General features: G+C 46.9%; 2 protein-coding genes and 2 long non-coding RNA genes across 16 annotated transcripts; 2 read left to right on the top strand and 2 right to left on the bottom strand.

The window, feature by feature from the left end:
- Window positions 1–1,233: 1,233 nt before the first annotated feature.
- Window positions 1,234–6,466, top strand: LOC118509632 (paired box protein Pax-6-like). Of its 2 annotated transcripts, XM_036050539.1 has the most exons (6): window positions 1,234–1,304; window positions 2,820–2,839; window positions 3,133–3,298; window positions 3,370–3,550; window positions 3,612–4,205; window positions 4,947–6,466. In XM_036050539.1, exons 1-6 carry the CDS (start codon window positions 1,285–1,287, stop codon window positions 5,670–5,672), a joined length of 1,707 nt encoding a protein of 568 aa, XP_035906432.1. In that variant the 5' UTR covers window positions 1,234–1,284; the 3' UTR covers window positions 5,673–6,466. The 2 variants fall into 2 exon arrangements, with proteins under 2 accessions (XP_035906432.1, XP_035906421.1); XM_036050528.1 differs by lacking the exon at window positions 1,234–1,304 and having other exon boundaries at window positions 1,313–2,839.
- A 417-nt stretch (window positions 6,467–6,883) lies between these two features.
- LOC118509606 (loricrin) lies at window positions 6,884–18,884 on the bottom strand. 12 transcript variants are annotated; one of them, XM_036050445.1, is made up of 7 exons: window positions 17,622–18,884; window positions 17,456–17,551; window positions 11,497–11,786; window positions 10,659–10,843; window positions 10,425–10,578; window positions 8,987–9,154; window positions 6,884–8,920 (listed from the first exon to the last, which is right to left on the bottom strand). In XM_036050445.1, the coding sequence occupies exons 3-7, from the start codon at window positions 11,777–11,779 to the stop codon at window positions 7,542–7,544; spliced, it is 2,169 nt and encodes a 722-aa protein (XP_035906338.1). In that variant the 5' UTR covers window positions 11,780–11,786; window positions 17,456–17,551; window positions 17,622–18,884; the 3' UTR covers window positions 6,884–7,541. The 12 variants fall into 12 exon arrangements, with proteins under 12 accessions (XP_035906338.1, XP_035906310.1, XP_035906349.1 ...); XM_036050417.1 differs by lacking the exons at window positions 17,456–17,551; window positions 17,622–18,884 and adding exons at window positions 14,360–14,602; window positions 15,431–17,434; XM_036050456.1 differs by lacking the exons at window positions 17,456–17,551; window positions 17,622–18,884 and adding exons at window positions 14,186–14,361; window positions 15,431–17,433.
- A 522-nt stretch (window positions 18,885–19,406) lies between these two features.
- On the top strand, window positions 19,407–20,093 carry LOC118509640. Its single transcript, XR_004905904.1, has 2 exons — window positions 19,407–19,757; window positions 19,852–20,093. It is a non-coding gene; the product is annotated as an uncharacterized LOC118509640 (long non-coding RNA).
- Window positions 19,737–21,435, bottom strand: LOC118509645. The gene is made up of 5 exons (XR_004905905.1): window positions 21,287–21,435; window positions 20,790–20,926; window positions 20,509–20,556; window positions 20,108–20,448; window positions 19,737–20,036 (listed from the first exon to the last, which is right to left on the bottom strand). It is a non-coding gene; the product is annotated as an uncharacterized LOC118509645 (long non-coding RNA).
- Window positions 21,436–22,540: the final 1,105 nt, after the last annotated feature.

Raw genomic sequence — 22,540 nt, 5'->3', positions numbered from 1 at the left:
AATACGTTTACGGTGAATGGTTGAAAGAGCTGTACTGGCAGGGGTGCTAAAGTGCGATGGGGATTTTTTGAATTTTTGAATTTTTATGGATGACGTTGATGCGATAGCTAGACAAGGCCAGGATAATGAATTGGCTTTTTTTTAAGCCGCTTTAACCTGGAGAGATCTCGGTCTGTCACCATTTTTGACTACCTTTCACATAGTCTTAGCTAGAGGGTCGGTCTAGCATACGACGAGACGGTCCTGATCAGGTACCTTTTTAAAAAAATAATTTAAATAATTCCTAACCAACATGCCACAATATGTTTGCCTCTAAAATACCTCCTAAAGCCAGGCCTTGCCTAAAACTGAAGAGCTATTTCAGTCATGAAATATGGTACTAGATGACCCAGCCCGTAATATCTTATTTAGGAGTTCACATGGACAGATATGGAATGACGCCGTAGTTGCGTCTGCCAGAAATTTCCTGAACATTATCGAGGACTTCTGGAACAGGTAAAAAAACGCGAAGCGATTGGTTGTCGGATAGCAGGAGACGTTCCAAGATATCACACGATCAATTAAACTTCACCAATGAACTCAGTCAGTGACTGCTTCGATCCAACGCTTAAAAGCACTAAAATTCTGTAGATCTCTTGGGTGCCGTCGACCATTACGGGTTGCGGTAGAACACCAATTTTGTAGGATTGTTGTTCTCCATCGGAACAAAATCCCCTATCCATTGCACTCGATCGGATCAAGTGATCCATTGTATGCTCAACGAGAAGTTGCTGTAGTTCGAGATGTTATAATTTGTTCTTCAGAACACCATTCAAAAATTGACCAAAGGACTCTGCGGCTTAAAATCCTTAGCATCTGCACGACGCCCCATATTGGCTTATTGTACTTGGTGTACTTTGTTCGGTAGAGGAGTATAATTGATTTAAAATGGATTTTTCTGGACATATAAACATCGTCGTCGGACCTAGATTGGACCTAGACAAATCTCTGAAGTATATGACGGCGACATAATGCGAAACTCAACTGCAACGCTCAGTCTAGGCGAATATCTCGCGCTGAATCATCTCCATTCCAGCCCTGGACAACCGTTCAAGTGCTGGAAGCATCGAATCTCTCAAACTCACCCCTCTAAACACATCGCACCTCCTTCAGAAAACGTCAAAACCTCCACAAAAGAAAACCTCCCCTTTCGGCAAGGGCTTTGACAGTGCACCGCGCGCAGGGTTTCCCCTGCGCACAGCATCCCACTGCGTCCAGTGTACAGTTTGGTGTGGATTTGATTTAATGGCTCTGATACACGCAAGGTAAACAGAATGTGCAGAAACATAAACAAACCGTATTTTCGGCGATTATTCCATTACCGGGACGTGTGGGCCGCCGTTCGGCACCGGGACGATCCGTTTGCCGCCCGCCAAAAGCACGCCAAATGTGAAAAATCGTCCCGAAACGCCACGTTTCCGCATGACTGATTTTCACGTTCAATTTGCATTCGATTAGAGCTCCAATGGCTGGCTGGCTTGGCGTTCGGTAGCGAATCTCGCAGGAATGCGCCATGGCATGATGGCTACCCTGTCTCGTTTTTTTACATCTTGTGTGTGTATGTGTTTGTGTGTGTGAGAGAGAGAACGTGTGTGGGAAAAACGGTTTTTCCCGTCAAATTATCTAGCGCATGTCGCACGTTTTATTCCACGAAATACACATTACATGGCGGAATTGGCGTAAAATAGCCGAAGATGGTAGCGATGATTTGCTGAAGCTGTAATGGAAAAGCAAAAGTAAGGATCGTGGCCAGAAAAAAAAGGTGATTTATATGGGTGAAAATGCCGTTACAACTGGTTTCCTGATAGATTCCTGAGCAAATCCATTAAATGGTGACACAAAAAATGAGAATAGCCGAATGGGGATTTCTTTCTCAAACCCAAATCCTCATCCAGTATCGGCTGGAATTGAAAGCTAAAGAACCGTTTAGTTCCATTTTTTTAGGCTAAAACGGCGGCTAATTTTGAAATCACAACGCCTGTGTTGTTTCCCCCGAAAAACGGACTCTTACACCACTGCACATGCGTTCGATTTCAAATTCGAACTCATCTGACACAGCACAGCACACGGTTGGCGGAAACGGAGCGTTCTTTTTGATCGTCCAAAGTTGCACCCGTACTGCTCGTGTCCACCAAGTAGAGGTGTGATAGCAAACGGCTGGAAACGGTTCCAGCCCTAATGACTTTATCTCTACATACTCTACACCTCCAAGTGTGTTACAAACCAAACAGATGGCATCCTGATATAGCAAATGCTAAGAATGTTTGCTGAAGCCTCCAAACAAAAACTAATGTTTGCCTAGAGAATAAATCTAGAAAAAAACAGCAATCAAAAATGGCGGTTGATATGCTTGTTTTTCAATCCCAACTGCAGGAAGTGTCATCTGTGGCATTGGTCTTTCTGATTTGTACTGTAACAAAAAAACCTGACGTTTATCCAAATTATTCCCGCTTAAACTTTGCAGCCTCGAAAGTGCGCTCAAAATGGTCCAGCGTTCGTACTTAACGGGCGCTCTGTCACCGCACGTAAGTAAGCAACCACGGGCAAGCACGTGTGTGCGCCATATATAAATACTCCCGATGGCGACCGTGAGCGATATGTGGATTAAAATACGATTTGGTACCCATGATCGGGAGTTTTTGTTCGTTTTCGCATAATGCATCGTAAACCAGCACGAATTGATATTGAACCACCACAAAAATGCTAACAAATGTTCACTTCTCCTTTCCTTCCTACTTTCTTTGCCCATTTATCCTCGAAACAAATTTAACTTACTGCAGCATGGAGTACAAAAACGAAGGTAATCGAATGAATTATACCCTGATTGAGTCGTGTTTATGTTCATGTGTTTCTGTTACGTGCTACTGAACCAAACCTAATGGAACTTCTTTTGTCCGGCTGAGATCTCTTATGTTATGCAATTTTTGTTTTATATATTAAGTTTTTTTTTTCTATCACAGGATAATATATATTCGTGGGCTTTTTGGGGTTAAGTTAGCCTGACATTAAAGTAGCTCTGTACTAATGCTAACCTTGGTTTTTCTGATGCTTCACGATCTGACACCTCCATCAATCAACCGTACGCGACCGTAGGCCACAGCGGCGTCAATCAGCTGGGAGGTATATTCGTTGGCGGTAGACCTCTGCCTGATTCCACACGCCAACGCATCGTGGAGCTGGCCCATGCCGGTGCCCGACCATGTGATATTTCGCGCATTCTTCAGGTGTCCAATGGATGCGTCAGCAAGATTCTCGGCCGGTAAGCAAAGCACAGTTGAATCGAGGAGATATTTCTGCTGCCTAACATTTATCACCGTATTATCCTGCCAGGTACTACGAAACTGGTAGCATCCGGCCGCGAGCAATCGGTGGTTCGAAACCACGCGTCGCCACACCGGAGGTGGTCAACAAGATTTCACAGTTCAAGAACAACTGCCCGAACATCTTCGCCTGGGAGATCCGGGACAAGCTGCTGAACGAGCGTATCTGCACGCCGGAAAACATCCCGAGTGTAAGGTTGCCTGTTAGGATTTTCGGATTGTTCTAGTACTGATGTCTTGCTGAATCTTCAGGTTTCCTCCATCAACCGGGTACTGCGCAATCTGGCCGCCCAGAAAGAGTTCAGCAAGAAACCGCACTCCTCGGACACGCTGAGTGATGACGTTGGTGGCTATCTGCAGGGGAAATCGCTCAACGATGCATCCTTTCTGCACTACAAGTACGGTGACAGCTGCCGTTCGATGCAGGGTGCGGAATCGGTACTGCGCATCAACGATACGTATAACCGGGCTGGGGGTGGTGGTAGTGGTGGTGGTGGAGGTGGTGGAGGCGGTGGTGGTGGACCGGACGTGAACGATGTGAAACCAATGTCGGACGATGGGAAGAATCCGTTCGCCAAGCACTGCTTCACCAACCTCGATACGGGGGTGCCCGGTACGGGGGCGGGTACGGGGACGGGGCCTGGTGGGCAGGGTACGAAGCAAGTGTTTGTCGACAATGATACCGAGCGGTTGAGCTTGAAGCGAAAGCTGCAGCGCAACCGGACGTCCTTCACCGTCGACCAGATCGAGTTTCTCGAGAAGGAGTTCGAGCGGACGCACTATCCGGACGTGTTTTCCCGTGAACGATTGTCTTCCAAAACGAACCTGCCGGAAGCGAGAATTCAGGTAAGAGTACTAATTTTGCAGTGTTAACGGGTGTTACAGCGGTATATCCAGACAACACGACAAATCAACTAGCTCCTCTTCTACCAATCAGTTATCGTCAACACTATCAATCCAGCTCAATATGGGCCTAGCACGCCTCTTCTGTCCGATGTCCGAGATCCACCAGAGTCTGGCTAGTTATATTCGCAGCACAAAGATTGCTAGATCCTTAGGAAATGTTCGTGGAGGCCGTACTAATCAATAACGTCTATGAAGCGTCCAACCAGATATAAGGCAAGAGCAAAACTTCTGTGTTATTTGAAGGTTTTTTCTCGTCAATCGAATATCTCTTTCTGACACTTATTTGAAGCGGAGATAATCAAAGCGACGTTCCTGACGCCGATTCTAGAATGCAGAAAATGGTTGGCTAATTTAAATGAACTTCACAATATTCTAGAGATTCGATTAGAACCTTGAGAGCTTACCACGTATCTGCAAAAATTTATTAAAGCTTGACCAGAACTTCAATGCATCGCGAGATACTGTTCTACCATTTCCTCCTAGGTTTGCCGCATGGTGGAGATCTGATTTCTCGTGATGAAATCCTCTATGACAGTTTCCAACTATATCTTGAACTAATGAGACTGTTGAATGTTGTAGAATTCACCAGAATATTTAATAGACATTGCCAACATTCTCATCTTTTGCTGAAATACAGGAACCCTCACCTAGAACTAACTGACACCATCTCCACTTCCACAGGTATGGTTCTCTAACCGACGTGCAAAATGGCGCAGAGAGGAGAAACAACGGTCCCAAGCCGTATCCGAGGGCAGCTCGTCGGCAGCGGCCGCAGCCGCAGCAGCAGCCGCCGCTGCCGCAGCCGTCGCCGTACAGAACGCATCCATCTCATCCTGCTCGCTGAACCTTAGCGCACCGCTCGTTTCGCACGTGTACGATTCGAACATGTGCGTAGAGGACTCGAACAGCAACTACCTGAGCAAAACCTACCCACTGGAACCCTCGTTCCAGAACCTGGACGCACTAAAGTCACCCTCCGCCCCGAACCATCCGGCCCCACCGCAACAGATCTCGCCGGCCGCCATGTCCTTCAAGCTGTCCTTTCCGAACGGTGGCGGTGGTGGTGCCAATGCCGTCGGTCCGAATGGTGCTGGTGGCGGTGGTGCCGGGTCCGCCGGCAGCGTCGGCAGCGGACCGGACGGGTCGGCCACGAATCTGATGGGCACGGTGCCCACCCTCGGCACCAATGCCGGCTTCCCGCACGCATCTACCTCAGACGACAAGTCGCTGTACAACCATTTCGCCTACTCGGCCGCCGCCAACATGCACCACAGCTATTCGGCGGCGGCGGCCGCCGCCGTCGACCAGTCCTACAACGGGATGTACCTGAAAAACCAGCTGTACAACCTGCCGACCAATGCCGGCGTACTCAGCTTCCAGTCCACGCTCGAGTGGAACAAGAGTTAATGGCACGGGGCCGCCCTCGAGTCGGCTCCATCATCGACCGGTGGCGACCGGTACCAGTAGTAGCCGCTGTGCGCCACTACACCACTAGCCTGATTTCATGGATGCTACGGCAGCTTACACACACACACACAGACACATGTTACACAATTTAACTCGATGGTGCATAGTAATGTGGGAGCGGGATTGGGAAGTGATTATCTGGGACCTCCCGGATGTATTTGTTCATCCAGTGAGCAATGATCACTAATGAAGAAACAAAAAGTTGAGATAGATGAAAATCCAACGGTCACCTTATTAGTGACCACGTCACGTATCTTTGGGAAGGCGGGAGAGAGAGAGAGAGAGAGAGAGAGAGAGAGGGCGAACATGTTACTTAAAGAAATGAATATATCATTTAAAAAAAACATTGCTGCATATAAGATGGCGGACAAGAAGACAAAATGAAATGAAAACAAACTGGTTGTTTCTCTGGTGTTTTTGAAGTACAATATAAGGGTATTTTTTTATAAAAGTAAACAAAACTGTGACGATTTCAGAAGAAACGGAAGAAGAGGGTGCATAATCGATGGGGGGAAAATGGATAAAACAATAGAAACGCCAATAAAGTATTAACAGGAAAGAAAGAAAAAAATGACACAAAATGGTGACAGAATGATTATGGAAAAACAAGCACAAAACAAGACAAAAACAAACCTATCCAATACTTGCTATAAGAAAAACAAACGGAATGTACAATAAATAGTGAAATCTTATTATTATTATTCTTGTGACGCAAGGCGTCCCAATTGTACGTACCCGGCCGTGTATTTGTGTGTTGTTTTCTAGTGTTGAGAATGTCACTGAAAAAAAAAAACGAAAGGAACGGAACTGGTTCATTTTGTAAAAGAAACGGAACGTGAACCTGCTGGGGTGCAAAAGAACCTATTTGAATTTATTTAAAGTTACCTGCCGGAGGGGAGGGAGGGGGGAGGGCTAATGGTACGAAAAAGAATGGAAGGGAACGGAAATGTCGGTTCAGTACAAAAAAAGAACGGAACGGAATCGAAGGTATCGGATCGGTTCGAAAAAGAACGAAAGTATCGGAACGGAACTATTTTGAAAAAAAGGGGTCGGAACTTTGTAGGTTCGAAACGGAACGGCCAACACTATTGTTTGCTTCACGCTTTCTTTCGCATTTGTTAATTAAAAATTTAATTTAAAAACTATTTTTCTTTTTTTTGTTTTAGAGCTCGGAGCTCGTGTTTCTCTCCGAGTGTGGCATAATGCAGCAAAAGGGGATTCCTGTCGGTTTATTTGTGTTTTGTTGTTGTTGTTTTTTTTTTACATATATAATTCATGTTTTTGCTTACTAATTCACACATCGAGTCCCTTTCATCATTCATTTTGTTATTTGTTTGTTGTTATGCTATCTTCTCCTCTTCATCTTCTACTTTCTATCTCATTAGTGTTTTTAGTTAGCTTTTTCTTCTCTCTCTCTTCTTCTTTCATCATTCGCTTCCGTTCGGTTGTTTTGGGGCTTCTTTTGTTTTAGTCTTAAAAGTTTTTGTTTTGTTTACAATAATTGCAAAAAAATAATGTTTTCATCTGATGAGAATTGCTATCGTCGTCGTCGGACGAATCCGCGGGGTACCGAGTCAACCCGGAACCGGAAGTGTGTTGTTAGGATTAACATTCGAGTTCTTCCGTGTTCCCGTGCTCGCTCTACTGTGCTTCGCGCGACCGCTTCCCGACCAACTCTTTCCCTCGAACGTCCTCCGTCCTAAGGTCTCCCACCGGTTAATGCACCTTCAAAATTATTACTACCATTCAAACACGGTAGATAATAATCGCATTCGTGCTTTAGTAGTGGTGGTAACGGTGCATCTACTCTCATCCCTTCAGCACATTTTCACTCTTTAGGAACTCGTCGGTAAGGTCCAGCCCGTTGCGCGGTACGGGACTGTGGGCGAACGGGTGACAGTCATCGTTCGCTTGCTGCTGCTGCTGCTGCTGCTGGGACTGATGTTCGCGCATCGCTGCCCGCAAATGTTCCCCGGTCGGATCGAACTGGCCACAGCTAGTGTTATCGTTCGGACCGGTACGTGCGTCCTCGTTGCAGTTCCGCCCGGTAACGAGCGCGTGCGGATTGTGATGGCCCAACATACCGCCGAGCGGTACACCGACCGGTCCGCCCGGTCCACCGGAACCACCGATCCCATTTCCACCGACCGGACCGCCACCGGCACCGTTCCCGATACCCGCGTTCGACGAGACGACGGCCTGGGCCTGGGACACCGCTAGCCGCAAGGCGGCTTCCGCCTGCGAGCGCAGGATCGCTTCCGCCTGCTGGATCCGTATCGCCGTCTCCGAGGTAGCGGGACAGTGGTTCTGACCGATCGACGACTCTGTAGACGCCACAGGATATTTTTGACGGTTAGCTAGTGAGTATTTGGAGTCGTTAAAATTAAGCATATTACTTTTCTTCTTCAACGGACCAAGGTTCGCGTTACCACCGTGCAGGTCACCGCCGTGCATGGTGTTGCTCTTGAACGTTTGGCCGATGCGCATCGCGGTCGCGAGATTCACGACCGCGGCCTGCACCGCCGACGGTGTACCCTCGTTCAGCATCAGATCCGGCTCGAACTTCGGCTCCTGTATCATCATCATGCGCGAAAATTGACTATTATTGTTATCTAACGCACTGCCCCCGGCACAGATTCCGCCTCCAACGCCGCCACCTCCTCCGCCACCGCCTCCGCCAACACCGTTCGTGCCGCCGCCGTTCGCACCACCGAGCGCACCACCATTGCCGCCGACGGATCCCCCTCCGTTGGTGCCCCCGCTACCCCCGAAAGGTAAACCACCGTGCGGGTGGTTGGGCATACGATGGTTATCGAACACCGAACCCGTCGCACCAACCACACTACCACCACCACCACCACCATTACCACCCCCAGCTCCATTACCACCCACGCCGGCACCTCCACCACCACCACTACCACCACCACCACCCGCACTTTCGCCATTCTTTTCCGAACCCATCGTGGACGAGTTTTCCGAGTAGTTGAGCGGCGAGATGCTGTTGTGCGTGAGCTCCTTCACCGTCACCATCGAGCTCGGTAAGCCGGGCACACCGCCCATCCCGACCATACTGCTACCACCGGCCGATTCCTTTTCGCGCTGCTCAACGACCGCCTTCGTAAACATGTACTGGGCGGCAAATTGATGCTTCGGATCCATCTTCATGTGCTCGATGTGTGTGATCAAACCTGAAAAGCAATCGGTTTGGTTAGAAGGCAAAGTTGAAAGAGTTTCCTTATGGCTGGTACGCGTACCGGATTCATGCGTAAATACAGCCTGACACACCGAGCATGGCCACATCTGAAGATTCGAACGGAACGTCGGTGTGCGCGGATGGGTCAGCAGATGCTTCCGCAGGCATCCCTCGTTGACGTAATGCTTCCCGCACATCGGACACGGATGGTTTGCGACACGCCGCTTCACTGTTGGTGAGGAAGGTGTGAGAAAAAGCATGAGACAATCTGGGGAACGTTTCGATTTAAAGTGCTGTGTGTTTCACCCTTGACGTGGTCTCGTAAAGGTTGCATAAATATCAACAAGAACCCGACGAAACGGCAATGCCGGAATTTTAAGAGTTGTACGAGTATCAAACAGAAAATGTTCAAGAACATCTCCAGAACAGATTAAAACTTCAACGAAAGAAATCCTGATAATATAGGACCAAGTAGAAATTGAAGAAATTTTCTTAAAGCCGAGGACCTTGAGGAAGCTCTCAAGGAGAAAAAGAAGTCTGACGAAGGAGACTCTATCAAATTTGAAACAAAACGAACGAGCTTTTTGTATCTTTTGGGGATTCTTCTGTCCAAGTCAGTAGGGCCGTTTTGCTACTTACATACCTGTTTAGAATCGTTAGCTTGGGAAGACCGAGTTTCTAAGGACAACGATATCAAACGAATTGGACAGATATTCGCATGTCAAACGTATCTTGAACTTGAGAAATTGCTTGGAAGCGGAAGAGACTATCAGCTATCAAACTTGGACGAAAGTTGGACACTTGACCCATAACTGTCCAGCAATAGCTAGAACTGCAAGATTGTACCAGAATTCTACATAGCAATAACTGCGTTGCTGGAGCTTCAACGTATTCGATGTGAAAGATTTTAATCTCTATAAAAATGTTAAGAAAGGCAGTATCAACAAGATGTGTTTGCAGAGCGCAAGAAGTTATTTGCGACATCCCGAATTGGATGGACAACGAGTCTGTGATCCTGATCATGCACTACATGTCACTCTACGAAATTACTCCCATAAACAAATAGGTGCCTTCAATATTATGGCATGCAATTTTAAAAGTTAATTTGCATTCTGGAGCTCGTTCGAACTCCGCTAAGCATAACTGTAAGCCTGTAGGACGTGTGTTTGTAGGTGAAAACGCATAAAATAAGCCATATACATAAGTTCGTCAGGAGCAGCTTGTTGCGCCAGAGCAGATGAAGTCATTCAAAAGGTAATCGACATTACCAATGTTTAATTGAATGTTCGCCATAAAAAAAACCTCCCCGATATATGTGGGCAAGGCGCAGAAAAACTCATAAAATTTTATTACGTCGTATAGTGCCAATGACACCGCACTGTCCGTTTATGATTTTACAACCAGCTAGTGGAGTTCAATCCAATCAATTGAAATAGGTGATGGCTCGCGCCTCCTCACCGTGCATCGTAAATTTTTTTTATCAAAACCAGAGTGCTCACCCATACCTGCCACCTCCTTGTGTGTGTACTTGATGTGCTCGTTGAGCGCTTCGACACCGAGAAAGATCTTGCTGCACACGTTACAGGTGACGCTGTTCGAGTTGCTGATCAGGGCGGCATGTTGCTGCAGTACGCCCAGATGCAGCTGAAGCTCCTGGTGGATAAATTAGAGACGAAGAAAGCATGATTGCTGGTCCAGGTTGCAGATTTGCCGCCAGTGTGCCCGTTACCTACCTTGGACGTGTGCGTACGTAGGCTGGACTCGGTCGCGAAGCCCTTACCGCACAGGTTGCAGTGAAACGGGCGGCTTTTGGCCCGCTCGACCTGCGCATCGTGGTTGCGCAGATGCTGTTGCAAGTTAGAAAGCTGAATAAAAGCACGGCCACAGTCCGGCAGATGGCACTTGTACGGGCGTTCGCCTGAACCCACCGCCCCCGGAAAAAAGCAATAAGAAGATACGGTTAGCGTCGTTTGTCTCGGTGGGCGGGAAGATTATTTAGCTTCAAAGAAATACAAGGACATCACACCACTCGACAGAAAACAGCGCGTCCCAGGTATCTGTGCGAGGACAGTCCTGGTGTTGCTTTCGGTAACGAAGTATGTGTGTGTTGGGTATGTTCACTAAACCGCGATACACTATAGAATGCCATTTGTACTTTGTTCGCAGTTGTTCTTGTGACGATGGTTGTTAAGCCTGTGAAGGATGGTAAGGACAGCGGGTCTTATACACCTAGGATAACCTCACCTGTCGCTCGCGTGACCCTGTCACCCTGTTTCAGGAAGCCGTGCAACGGTCATCACCTCGACTCCCCCTTGTACCCCATACATACTTACCACCCCTTTACATCTCTCTCTCTCTCTCTCTCTCTTACCGCTCTGCGCGCCGGCCCATACTAACCTAGGGCAGCGTCTGGCAGTGATCTTTACTCTCTAGACACTTCTGAGGATTATTCGGTAGACACTTCTGTTACTTGTTTTTTTGCTCTCTCTCTCTCTTTACTCCGTATGGACAGCAGCGCAACGTAAGGTACGCAACAGTTGCATCCGCAACGATCCCGTGCGTAGACGTTACCGGTGTGCAGACGGGTGTGCTGCTGCACATGGGAAAGCTGCTTGAACTTCCGATCACAGTAGGAACATTTGTAGGGCTTCTCGCCCGTGTGCACGCGGATGTGCTGCACCAGCTGATGGTTGGAGGAGAAGCTCTTCAAGCACTGCTGGCACTGGTGCGGCTTGTTCTCCGGTGCCGCTAGCTGCGGCAGCAGGTTCTGCACGGATAGGATGTCGCCGGTACAGTTGAGTTCGGCTGCCGTCCCTGGCACCGCGCACAGATCCCGGACGTGCTGTATCTGCATCCTAACTCTGCGGCCAGTCGGTGGAGTAGTCGATCCGTGTGTAGAGAGATAGATACAGAGAAAGTGCAAACAGAAGGAGAGAGAGAGAGAGAAAGAGAAGAAAAAAAGAGGAGCAGCATGGCAGGCGCAAACTCCCGGCTAATTAATCTGGTTCGACTTGACACGTTGCGGATATTAGAAAGGTTACAACTTTGTTATAATATATATATATTAGAGAGAGAGAGCGATGAACACAACCGGGAAAAGGCATATTATTATTATAGTCGAGAGAGATCGCGCAGGAGGAGATTCTGAACGGCATATGGAGCGTGTGTATACATGGAAGCGAACGCTGCTAAGGTGATGGTGGAGTGAAGTGGAGTTTGAAAAGGAGGGAGGGTTTTTCGCTGATAATTACACACTCGAGATGCACTCTCTTCTCTCTCTCTCTCTTCTTGTCCTCCCACCGGGGAGTTTTTTTTAATCGTCGTTCTGGAAATCGCGAGCAATCAAACACACCAACCGTTTTATAGAGGGGCATCATCATCCTTGAAACATCATTTCCTATTTATTTTTTATAAACAACGCACAGCAATCGACGACACAATTGAGAAACTAAGCAACAACAAAATGTTTTACCCCCTCCCCGTTATAACAAAACACACACAGCAATGCTCCTCCACCAACTGCAATCGAGAATCGAACATTGACGTGATCCAGGATGCGGGGGGAGACTGCTCACCAAGCGCACACGGCTAACGGACGCGTACTGACGGTGAAGCGTTCCGAGGACCATTTAAAGCAGCAGCCATAGCTTACCGTTAATAAATTTGCTTCATTATTGCATTTGCTGCAGGCAGTTTGCATACCTGAATGCACACACATCGGTGCGCCGGAACCTTATTTATGCAGGTTACAAAAAATGTTTCCCCCCAACCCCCCCCCCCCCCCCATTTCGAAAATAGAACGCTCGATCGTGGTTGATCGCGGTGCGGTTTTTGGGAAGAGTGTTTAATGTTTATTATAATGGCCTCCCTCCATACGGTACGCGAGCCCGTATGTAAACCAACATCTGTTACACACTTTATTTCCCCCCGGCCAAATGTGGAAAGGAAGGTGCGAAATATTTTTCGCGCTCCCGGGCCTCTGGAGTGGTTGAAAGGCGAAGACGATTCCAATTCCTGCTCGACTCTCGGCAGCTCGAGCTCCACCCTGCAGCATCGGGGCTGATTTGGTGGCGAGTCCGTGATTTGTTTAAAAGAGGTTAATTGAGCCCGCCGAAGAGCGCGTTCGTTGTTTAATAATAGTGCGCGCTCCGCAACAACTATCAATGTCCGCTCTCCTCGGGCCTTCGCGGACTCTCCCTTCCCGCACCCGCGGAAGGACGGGGACAGGAAGCAAGGAATTCCCCGCCAAGGAAACCACCACCACCTCCTTCGCTCACCCACAACCACCTCCCCCCCCCCCCCCCCCTCTTCCCCCTTCTAACTCACCAGTCAAACTGTTGTACATGGAAAATCGACAGTTTTTTCCCCATCCCTGTGTCCTGCGTGTCCGTTGCAGTGGTGGAAAAGTGCTACAGAAAACACACAGCGACACGCACGCATACGCATACTCACACACCGGGACTGCGCCGATGCCGGATGCGTTCTTAGGCCACCCACAAACCCACCGTTTTTCCCTTCGCTGGTGCGCTCTTCCTTCCCTCCGCCACATTCGGGACCATCCCCGTACCGAGGAGGCCGGGAGTTGCTATTAAACAACTAACCGCTTCGGTTTGTGCATCGCGCGCGCGTGTAATGCGGGCAACTTTCTTGAGGGTGAGCCTTTAGCTGCTGCCCTTAGCCTTCTCCGTGAGCCCACCCGTCCGCCCGCCCATTCTGCCACGCGAAAAAACCACTTACCAGTGGAAATCACAATTTTCACACCAGCTCTCGCCACCCCAATGCTAACCTACCGAAGCCGATTAACTGCTCAAGATTTTAGATTCGACGTAGGTTTTTTTTTTTTGCTCACAAAGTTGAGCCCCAAAATACAACCTCGAAAACAGTTAAAATTCTATTTTGTTTTTTTAACTGTTTTGCTTTGCAACTCTGTTGGACTAGTCCGTAAGAGATGGTGCATTGCTTTGTTTTTGGTCTTCTTTTTTTTTTGTTCTTCGTTTTTCTTCTTCGCGTTTGTTCTTCTTTTTGTTTCTTCTCCTCCTTCTTCTTCTGCGTACCATCTTTCCCCCACTTCTTCTTTTCTCTTTCTTTTTTGCTGCTTGCGCAATACTGGTTGCTGCTTGTGCTTGTCTTTTTCTTTTCTTTTTTGTTGTTGTTGCTGTTGCTGTAGTTGTTGCTGTTGTTTCGTTCGTTTGGGAGGTTTTTTTTTTTAATTGGTTTTGCTTGTTGTTGGTTGTTGTTGTTGTTGATGTGGTTTCCTCACCTCGACAGCGTTCGATTGCTTCTTTGGTCGTTTGAAACTTTTGCAAAACGGCAATACTAATCATGACCCGCCCCGGGGCCACCAGTTTCCTCATCAAGTTTGCTCGACGGCTTTGAAACACAAAAAACATATCCTGTTGTGCGCTGGAACGGAACCAGGGACGTGCTACACTACCTCTGTGAGATTTGAGACTTTAAAATGGATTCAATCGAGAACATGGCTTTAGCGCTTTTTTCGCTTTTCCTTTGCTTTTCTTTTTTCCTTTTCCTGCTTTCTTCTTCTTCTTCTTCTTCTTCTTCAATCTCGCGGGTTTGTCTTCTTCTTTTTCTTCTTTCGAAGTTTTACTTTACTTTACTTTTCTTCTTTTCTTCTATGTTTTTTTTTTAGTTTCTTGTGTGCGGTGCGACGCTGCAGTGCCTGCCGTTTGGATTTTAAGTTTTTTTTTTGGGAGAAATTTTCAAAGTCAAATTTTGAAGTAAAGCATACGTATTTTTAGTTTGAATTTTCGCTTCGGTAACCAATTTCGCTTTCAGCAACCAATTTTATGTAATTTTTCAAACTTGTAACTGTTCGCATCCGTCAGCAATGACGAATGCGGATGGCCTCACTAGTGAGAAGAACTGGGAGTGTGGCGTCTTTTTTTAGGGTTAATTATTTTTTAATAATTTTAGTAAATTACTTTATAAAATTATTACTAGCCTTTAATATTAATTTTTTTTAAATATGAAGCGAAAAGACTCTCTTTGCTAAACTGTTCGAAATTTTAAAGAACCTCCAAAAGTTTTCCTTTTTTTTTTGCAAAGATTTGAAAGTGTCAGAAGAAGTAATTTGAGCGTGTGTTTTAAATGCAATTTACCACTGAAAAGTAAGCTGACCCCTAACTGACCACCTTTTCCTCCCCTCTTCTCCTTGACAGGCCTCCGCATACGCGCCTCAAGTTGTACAGATGGAAAATGCCGATAGGAACACAGCCTCACGACACACGGACGCACCGCACACACACACACACACACACAGACACAAACACACGCGCGTAGCCCGTTGTCCGCTCGCAGGACACAACCGGTATCGTCGCGGCCACCGAAATTGGAACCAAAACAAGAATTCAAAAAAAATGGGAGAGAAACCAAAAAAGCAACCCGCGATTTTCGCACGCACGCAAATTTAAATTTAAAAAACAAAATGATGGTACACAAAACAGACGCACGCACACACACACACACACACAGTACACAACAGGCGCACCAGAGCAGCAGCAGTAGTAGCAGCAGCAGCAGCAGCAGCAACAACAGCCGAGCAGGAGAAGACGACAGCGCGTTGTTCTTCCGCACGAAGTTAGCGAAGAAATGAAGCCGACGACGTCTTTGGCTGTTTTGTGTGTTCCAGCCATCCTTCCCCGCCCACTGGTTCCACCACCCCCGCCGCTCCGCACCGCGTCCACCCCACGGCGTTCTTACCCGCCGGCTGAGGTCATGCGCTTGCCCTACCGCGTATGTGTGTGTGTGTGTTGAGAACTATGGTGTGCGCTCCTTGCGCGGATTGTTGTAGGCTAGCATAAACTATCTTCGGGCTCGGACATCGTCGTCGTCGCGCTCGATCGTTTATTGCCTTCCAACTCACAACCCCCTTCTTGAACTACTTGTAACCCCGGTGCTCACCCTGCCGCTTCTACACCCCCACGAAGATAGGATGGTGTGAAAAGAAATTCATACATATGACGAAAGTTGTTTAATAATTGCATCACAGAACACGCCTGCCTTCCAGAGCAGTAACAGTGAAGGGGTCGTGTTTGTTGACGCGAGGGGGTGAAGGGCGGAGAAGCAAGGGGTTGGGGGGGGGGTTGGAACCGCGTATTGGCATCCTTAAGAAATCAGAATACCCTTCCACCTTTCAGACCCCCTTTCCCCATTCCCACCAACTATCTCCATGGGGAACAATCGCCGAAGAATTTTGGGTTTTGAAGCAAAGCCGGCCAATAGCCGTTTCTTGTTCCGCTTTGGGATTACAATCTCGAAAAAAAACTCGGGCTCGCCAATTTCTGGCTCTCAGTGACTTGATTTGCACCCGTAGCTGGATAGTCAGTGCCGCTTATAGAGGAGGCAGCAGTCTGGATGGGATTTGATCTTCGGTCATTCGGTTTTATTCGGATATTAACTTTTTCTAAACTTATCTCCCCCATCTACTCTCTCCCTCTCCATAAGGAACCGTTATGCTAATTATACAAATTAAAAACGAACATTGCCGCCCTTAAATTGCTCCCTTTTTGTTCAACAATATCCATATTGTGCATCGGGTTGGTTGTTCGATCGGGTGCGTGCGTGTACTGCTGCTGCAGACCAGGAAGGTTTTGTCTGGGTTTTGCGCGAGAAACCCTTTGTTTGTGCACATGGGTGTATGTGTGTGAGTGTGTGTGCTGCCCTTTTATAATATGCATTATTATTCCATACATAGCCCCGTATGCCCTCTTTCGTTGGCCCTTTCTTTTTTGCTGTTGCTTCGCTCGCTGGGAATGGGGCAAGTGTTCCCGGCGCTGGTGTGTGTGTGTATGTGTGTGTGGGTCCAAATGTGATGTGGGTGTCACACTGTCTATCCCACTGTACTCGATCGATGTTTCAGCACAACACCACCTCCTTCATCCCTCCGGTTCAACACCCGAAGACCGTGAGAGTGTGTTCAGAGGGGCAAACAGTGCACGAACCCATCTTGCACGGCGAATGAACTGGGCACTTGCAAAACACGATTGCTTTGTCCTATGGACATTTGCGAGAAAAAAAAAATAAAGCTTCCCTCTTCCACTGTCGGTGGCTTGGGTGGGTGGGTTGGGAAGGGGTTTGGCGATGGGTGGCGAACAAGAAAAGGTACATTCGCATTTGCACTTTGGTATGTGCATTTCGCGTTCGGGTTTTGCTTCTCGGTCGTTCCCGATTGCAGTTTTCCGTCCAGCGAACGCATCTCTGTGTGTGCGTAGCTGCATCTCAACCATCTATTGTCTTCCGAGTGGCTGCTGCCGCAAGAAAGTGCACTCTCGATCTAGCACGCATATATAAGGGCACACGCACGCACACCAGCGTGATGGTTCAAGTGCGGTTAGTGTCTTGCGTTCGGCATACACGGCCGTAGCGCGTGCTGCGGTCTGGGAAAGTAATTCTGCCGTCAAGACGCTTCAAGATGCACATAGCATTACAATTGCAATCTGAAGTATATCAGCATGCTTGCTCTCTCACTCTCTCTCTCTCTCTCTCTCTCTCTCTCTCTCTCTCGCACGCTCACCTATGTATGCTTCTTTCGAGGACGATAATAACAACAGCAGAAGGTTAGTACTGCATGTGCACGATCGACAAGCGTGTATATTTCGGCTTTTCCGGGCTAAAATAGGAAGAGCAGCGCAAGGGTAAGGCGACCCAGAAAGGGAAGGGAACACATCGTCCGTACTAACCTGGCTTGCTCTGGTTTCGCTGCGCACCACAACAACGGCGTATCCTGGGCCCCTCGGTACACGCTACTTTACCAGCAGCCTTAACTGATCGCTGCACCCGCCACGGTAAGCAGCCACGATGTTCCGAGGTGTGCGCCAGTTGCGGAGGTGTAGGTGTGATGTATCGTGTCGCTCTCGAGGCTTCCGGTTCCGGCCCTCACGGGGGGTTTGATTGCCGACACGCAGCGTTTTGGGGTGGTTGAACGATGTTTTGGTTGGCAGGAGTCGTGCCGTTCAGGCAGAAGGATATCTGCTGGTGTCCTGTCCTTGGCACAATTGACAATGGCTACCCGCTGGCAGTCACCTTTCGCACACTTTTATTGCCACGCACAAACACATAGAAACCAGCCCAAGTGGACTCCTGCCACCTTTTCCGTGTATGGTGCCGTTTAACTGTTTGTTTTGTATTATTCCAACACAAACAATAGCGATAACAACTACACACGCGCTCGCGTGCCCTGAACCGTACACATACAAACACAACGGTTGTTTTTCGAAGGTGTGTGAGTGTGGAAGTTCGCACGCACAATAAGATGGGAAAAGGAATTGTTCACGGATGCACAAATCACGCGTTTTTAAGCAACCGACGGGGCAACCATACACACGCGCAAACACCCTTACACACACACACGGCAGTTGGAAGGAAAACAATATGCGCATGGAACGTGTTTGACAGTCGGCGCTTACGTCAAACTACGTCGAACGGATTCCTATTGTTCCGGATTCTCCGAAGGAAGCCGGAAGAAGAAGAAGCAAGTAACAATACACCCTCCCACAATGCTCACGGAAAATATACACAGCGGTGTTGGTGTGGGTAGAGTGAGCAATCTGCTTTCTCCTTTCCTTTATTCTCCGGTCCGGTTTCACTCGTTTTGCACGCACGAAATTGCTCGTAAATCACAGTTAATGTGACGGGGGGTTTTTTATCGTTAATTTGATTTGTTTCGCTTCACTTCGTCCACCGATGGCACCATCTCTTTCCATCACACGCTGTGATGCGGTTGATTGTGAATGTTTGGTTGGTTGGTGTGGTTGGTGACCAGCACCTTTATTCTGATATACCGACAGTCTACTGATGAAGGGCGTTGTGGTTTGCTATTTTAATTGTTTTCCAGGGAAATTCGTTGCCCGCTTTGGTCGCGCGGTGTCTGGCGGCACCGAAAATGACATTCGCAGGAATAAAAAAAATCCCCCCCTCTCCCCCCGGTAGTGTGGGATAGATACACCGTACCCCAAGGGGAAATTTTAGAGGATAAATATCTCCCTCTCTTTCTATTTATACACCTCTTCCGCTCGCACTCATGGATGATTTGTCAAACACTCGAGTTTGGTTCATGATGACCTAAATGTTTACATTTTGCTCTCCTTTTATTATTATACCCATCTCGCTTACGCCTATAAATTCACCTTGTTTGGGTGAATATGTGTATGGGCATGTGTGCACTCGTACAGGGTTTGTCTCGTTACTTTACGATATGAACGGCATATATTATACCGTCATTATTGTTTTTTCAATTCGTTCGAGTATTTTCATTCAATCCCGAAGTGTTTTTAGTTCTTCAATTTCTTTCACATGGTTTTCGATATGATTTTATTGTCAAGACGGTAGGTTTTGTCGAAAAAATGTATATAACAAATTGAAACACTTTGTACAAAATATGCCGTTCGCATCGCAAAGTGAATAGGCGAGCCCTGTATCTTTGATCGCTGATTTTTGGTCTGGCTGCTCATGGAGAAGGGGTAAGAGTTAATGCGTGATTTGGTTAGAAGAGAGGGAGAGGTTGACAAACCCGATCGTCTTCGTTCTATCTTCTCCGCCAATAAATGTTGCGGAAAATTTTATTAGGTTTCAAGTCGTGCGATTTGTTTTGAGCAATTTGTGCAGGCAATGATTTCGTCAATAAGAAAGGATGCTGCGGATCTTTCGATCGTCATAGGGATCGGCTCAGGATATGCCTTCAAATACCGTTACTACATTAACCTTCACGACGACCATGTTCCGGACATAAATGGGGTCGTCCCCACTGGAGCATTTCTTTGCCTGTTTCAGCTGGGCAATATGTACGTGATGCATTGCGCTCGTTCATGTTTTTATTGGTAAGTAAAAGTCATAATTCTATAACCTATATAATCGCCTCTTCTGTATTAACATGTAAAGTAACCATTTTATATTTACATCTTGTATTTCTAGCATCTAACACTATCGCACTGAGCGGCCGGGATGGGCCTCCGGCTCGAAGGGAACAATCGACACCAACAGGAGATTGACTACACTGTGTGAACCATCCTGTCCAGTGCAACCAGGCAACACAACATTCCTCTTCAGCAACAGCACCATCATAATCCGTGCTAGCAGCAACCATTGCTGTCGGGAGACTAAAAGATGCAAAATTGATCTTAAATAAAAGCAAACAAATTTGTGTAGAATGATGATTGATCAAACTTACTGTTAATGGAAGGCACTTTATACACAGCAGGACGGTAGGAAGAACTGAACGGAAAAAGAACACCCAATGCTGATTGCTGGCAAGCCGCCGGTAACGTAATGACCAATTTGGAACCCGTGATCGAGCAGAGTCAGTGTTCAAGGCCAAGCACGATTCCGGCATACGATATGCATTCTCCGATACCCATGGCCAGGTTCTCCTACGAGGTACAGCGTGTGCTCACCCGCTAACTGTAAATGCACAATCCGTTGATATCCTCCTCACCGCATAGTTGTCGTGAACCTTTTCCCGCTCTGTCTTCCGTGCTAACACCTCTCAACGATCACCATGGCGCTGCAGAACTAAAAGGCAAAAAAACTATAAGCCAGATAACTAGGATAAAAGCATATAATTATATTTACCTGATTAGATGCACTCATCGTCTTTGTAGAGCAAACAGATTTTTGAATCTGAAAAATAAGAAAATTTCAACCAATACAAGCCATTCCAGCGTCTAGTACGACTGTAGCACTGCTTCTTTTTTTCTTCTTAACTACACCATGATCTGCTACGCGCAAGCGTACCACGCTCTAATTTATATTACGTGTACTTCATTCCTGCTCTGAGCAAGTCTGGTGGTTCAGTCTTCAGGCTGAGGTATACATGCACACGGCATTCTGTTTCTAATCTTACTCTCACTCACCCGTTTCAGCACAATGAAAAAGTTTCACACGCACAGATCACAGCTGATAAACAACACACTCGACGCCCGCCCCTTCCAACCTTGCAGCAAAAGTACCGTTGTTACACACAAACATACCACCACACAACGCGAAGAGTCTACGGACATGAAGAGAAGCAAAGCAAAATCAGGAGAGAAAAGAGCAAATACAAGAATAGGGGAACTCCCGAAAACACATGACGAGACACGACAATACACAATACATTGACAAAAACTTATCCTCGAATATTTGTTTACATTTGGCATGGCTATCCTCGAAAAATTTATCGAAACATAGATTTTTCGAGGATAGTGAACTTTTGTTTATTTACATTCGATGAACATGGTTCTGGTTCATTTTATGACAGGGTTCATTCAAAATGTAAACAAACAGAATCAAAACCAAAACAAATTATCCTCGAAATAATTTGGAATCTCGTAAATCTTTTCGAGGAAATTTCGTTAACGAAGGTATTTACCAAAACATTTACGAAAACAAGGGGTATAGATAACTTGGGACGGCGCCGTACACACAACGTATGCGATCGATACGCAAACGCATATTTAGCACATGGCTAGATTCACACTCACACATTTAGAGACATTAATAAGAAATATGCCGCATCGTTTAGCGCCCCGTTGACAGATGCGGTCGGCACGACCGGTGACAGAACAGGGTGGTCCGGCTTGTTGCTGTTTGTGGAATACGTTTGAATTTGTTGATGCCTTGCTGGAGTGCGAAATTCTTCCTTTTTGGCAAATTGCTTGTACAAGTGGTTTCAACAATTCTGATTCAGTGGTTTTATTAACTTTTAGATTGGATTCGGAGATGTCGAGATATCGCGTTTTTTCACCAACTTGAATTAGTGTTTTTCATGGGCGCTTCGTCAGGAATTGATGTCCTTAGCCTAACGACCTCTTAGGTCATGCCTGACATTTCTGCATTACTAGACTGAATGATACCACGTGGGGAGGATTTTCAGTCCTCACTACGGGGGAACGGTCCTTGTTCTTTGGCTTTACAGCCTCACGATATTTTCTAGCGTCCAACTTCAAGAGTGGTCTAACGGAGATATTTAACTTCAAGAGATATTACAGTACCCGACACACATTGAAACAGTTCTGAACAAGACGATTAACTCTACAAGATCGAGAAGCCTTGGAATGTTGCGATCGAAATGAGAATCGCTATCCAGTCCTTTTTGCCACTTTGTTTGAACCCACCGAACCCAAGTGTTAACTTTTAAGGTAGTAACATACACCTTTTGATATTCGCTTGAAAAAGAGAATATCGATCGCTTCCGCACAAGCCGTAAAGCACAAGTCTGCTTCGTATGGAGTGAAGATTACAAGTGGATTTTATTCTCAAAAATCCTGTCTTATGTACTAAAACAATCCCGAAAGTTAGGTTGTTAGAATGAAAGAAAAGGTTCGAAAGAGATAGAACTTCTTTTGCCTTGAAGTAACATAAAAGAACAGTGTCGGGCGTATCCAGAACATTGATGCGACGTTCGCTTATCGATTTGTGTTTCCGGACCGTAAGATCAAGTAGGCGATCCCTTTTTATGACCCTGGCTAATGCATCGCGCATCGTGCTATGCATAATCGATAGGCTAAATCTGTAGCTCAAGTGCAAATGTTTATTTTCCTATTCGTTGAGTGATTCCATAAGTCTGGATATTGTCCTTTTTCTGATATTTCCAATAACGCACCATACTTTCGTTATCTCATGG

The sequence above is a fragment of the Anopheles stephensi genome, chromosome X (assembly GCF_013141755.1).
Source record: "Anopheles stephensi strain Indian chromosome X, UCI_ANSTEP_V1.0, whole genome shotgun sequence".
Classification (NCBI taxonomy): domain Eukaryota; kingdom Metazoa; phylum Arthropoda; class Insecta; order Diptera; family Culicidae; genus Anopheles; species Anopheles stephensi.
Note: the sequence above shows the minus strand (reverse complement) of the source record. Positions and strands in the feature narration are given on the sequence as shown.

Coding starts and splice junctions, on each gene's coding strand:
- LOC118509632 (XM_036050528.1), top strand. CDS start 2,740: ATGCTAACAAATGTTCACTTCTCCTTTCCTTCCTACTTTCTTTGCCCA. Junction 2,840..3,132: donor CATGGAGTACAAAAACGAAG/GTAATCGAATGA, acceptor ACGCGACCGTAG/GCCACAGCGGCGTCAATCAG. Junction 4,206..4,946: donor TGCCGGAAGCGAGAATTCAG/GTAAGAGTACTA, acceptor CCACTTCCACAG/GTATGGTTCTCTAACCGACG.
- LOC118509606 (XM_036050417.1), bottom strand. CDS start 14,403: ATGTTCTCGATTGAATCCATTTTAAAGTCTCAAATCTCACAGAG. Junction 9,155..10,424: donor CAAGGAGGTGGCAGGTATGG/GTGAGCACTCTG, acceptor CCTCACCAACAG/TGAAGCGGCGTGTCGCAAAC. Junction 8,921..8,986: donor TGTATTTACGCATGAATCCG/GTACGCGTACCA, acceptor ATTGCTTTTCAG/GTTTGATCACACACATCGAG.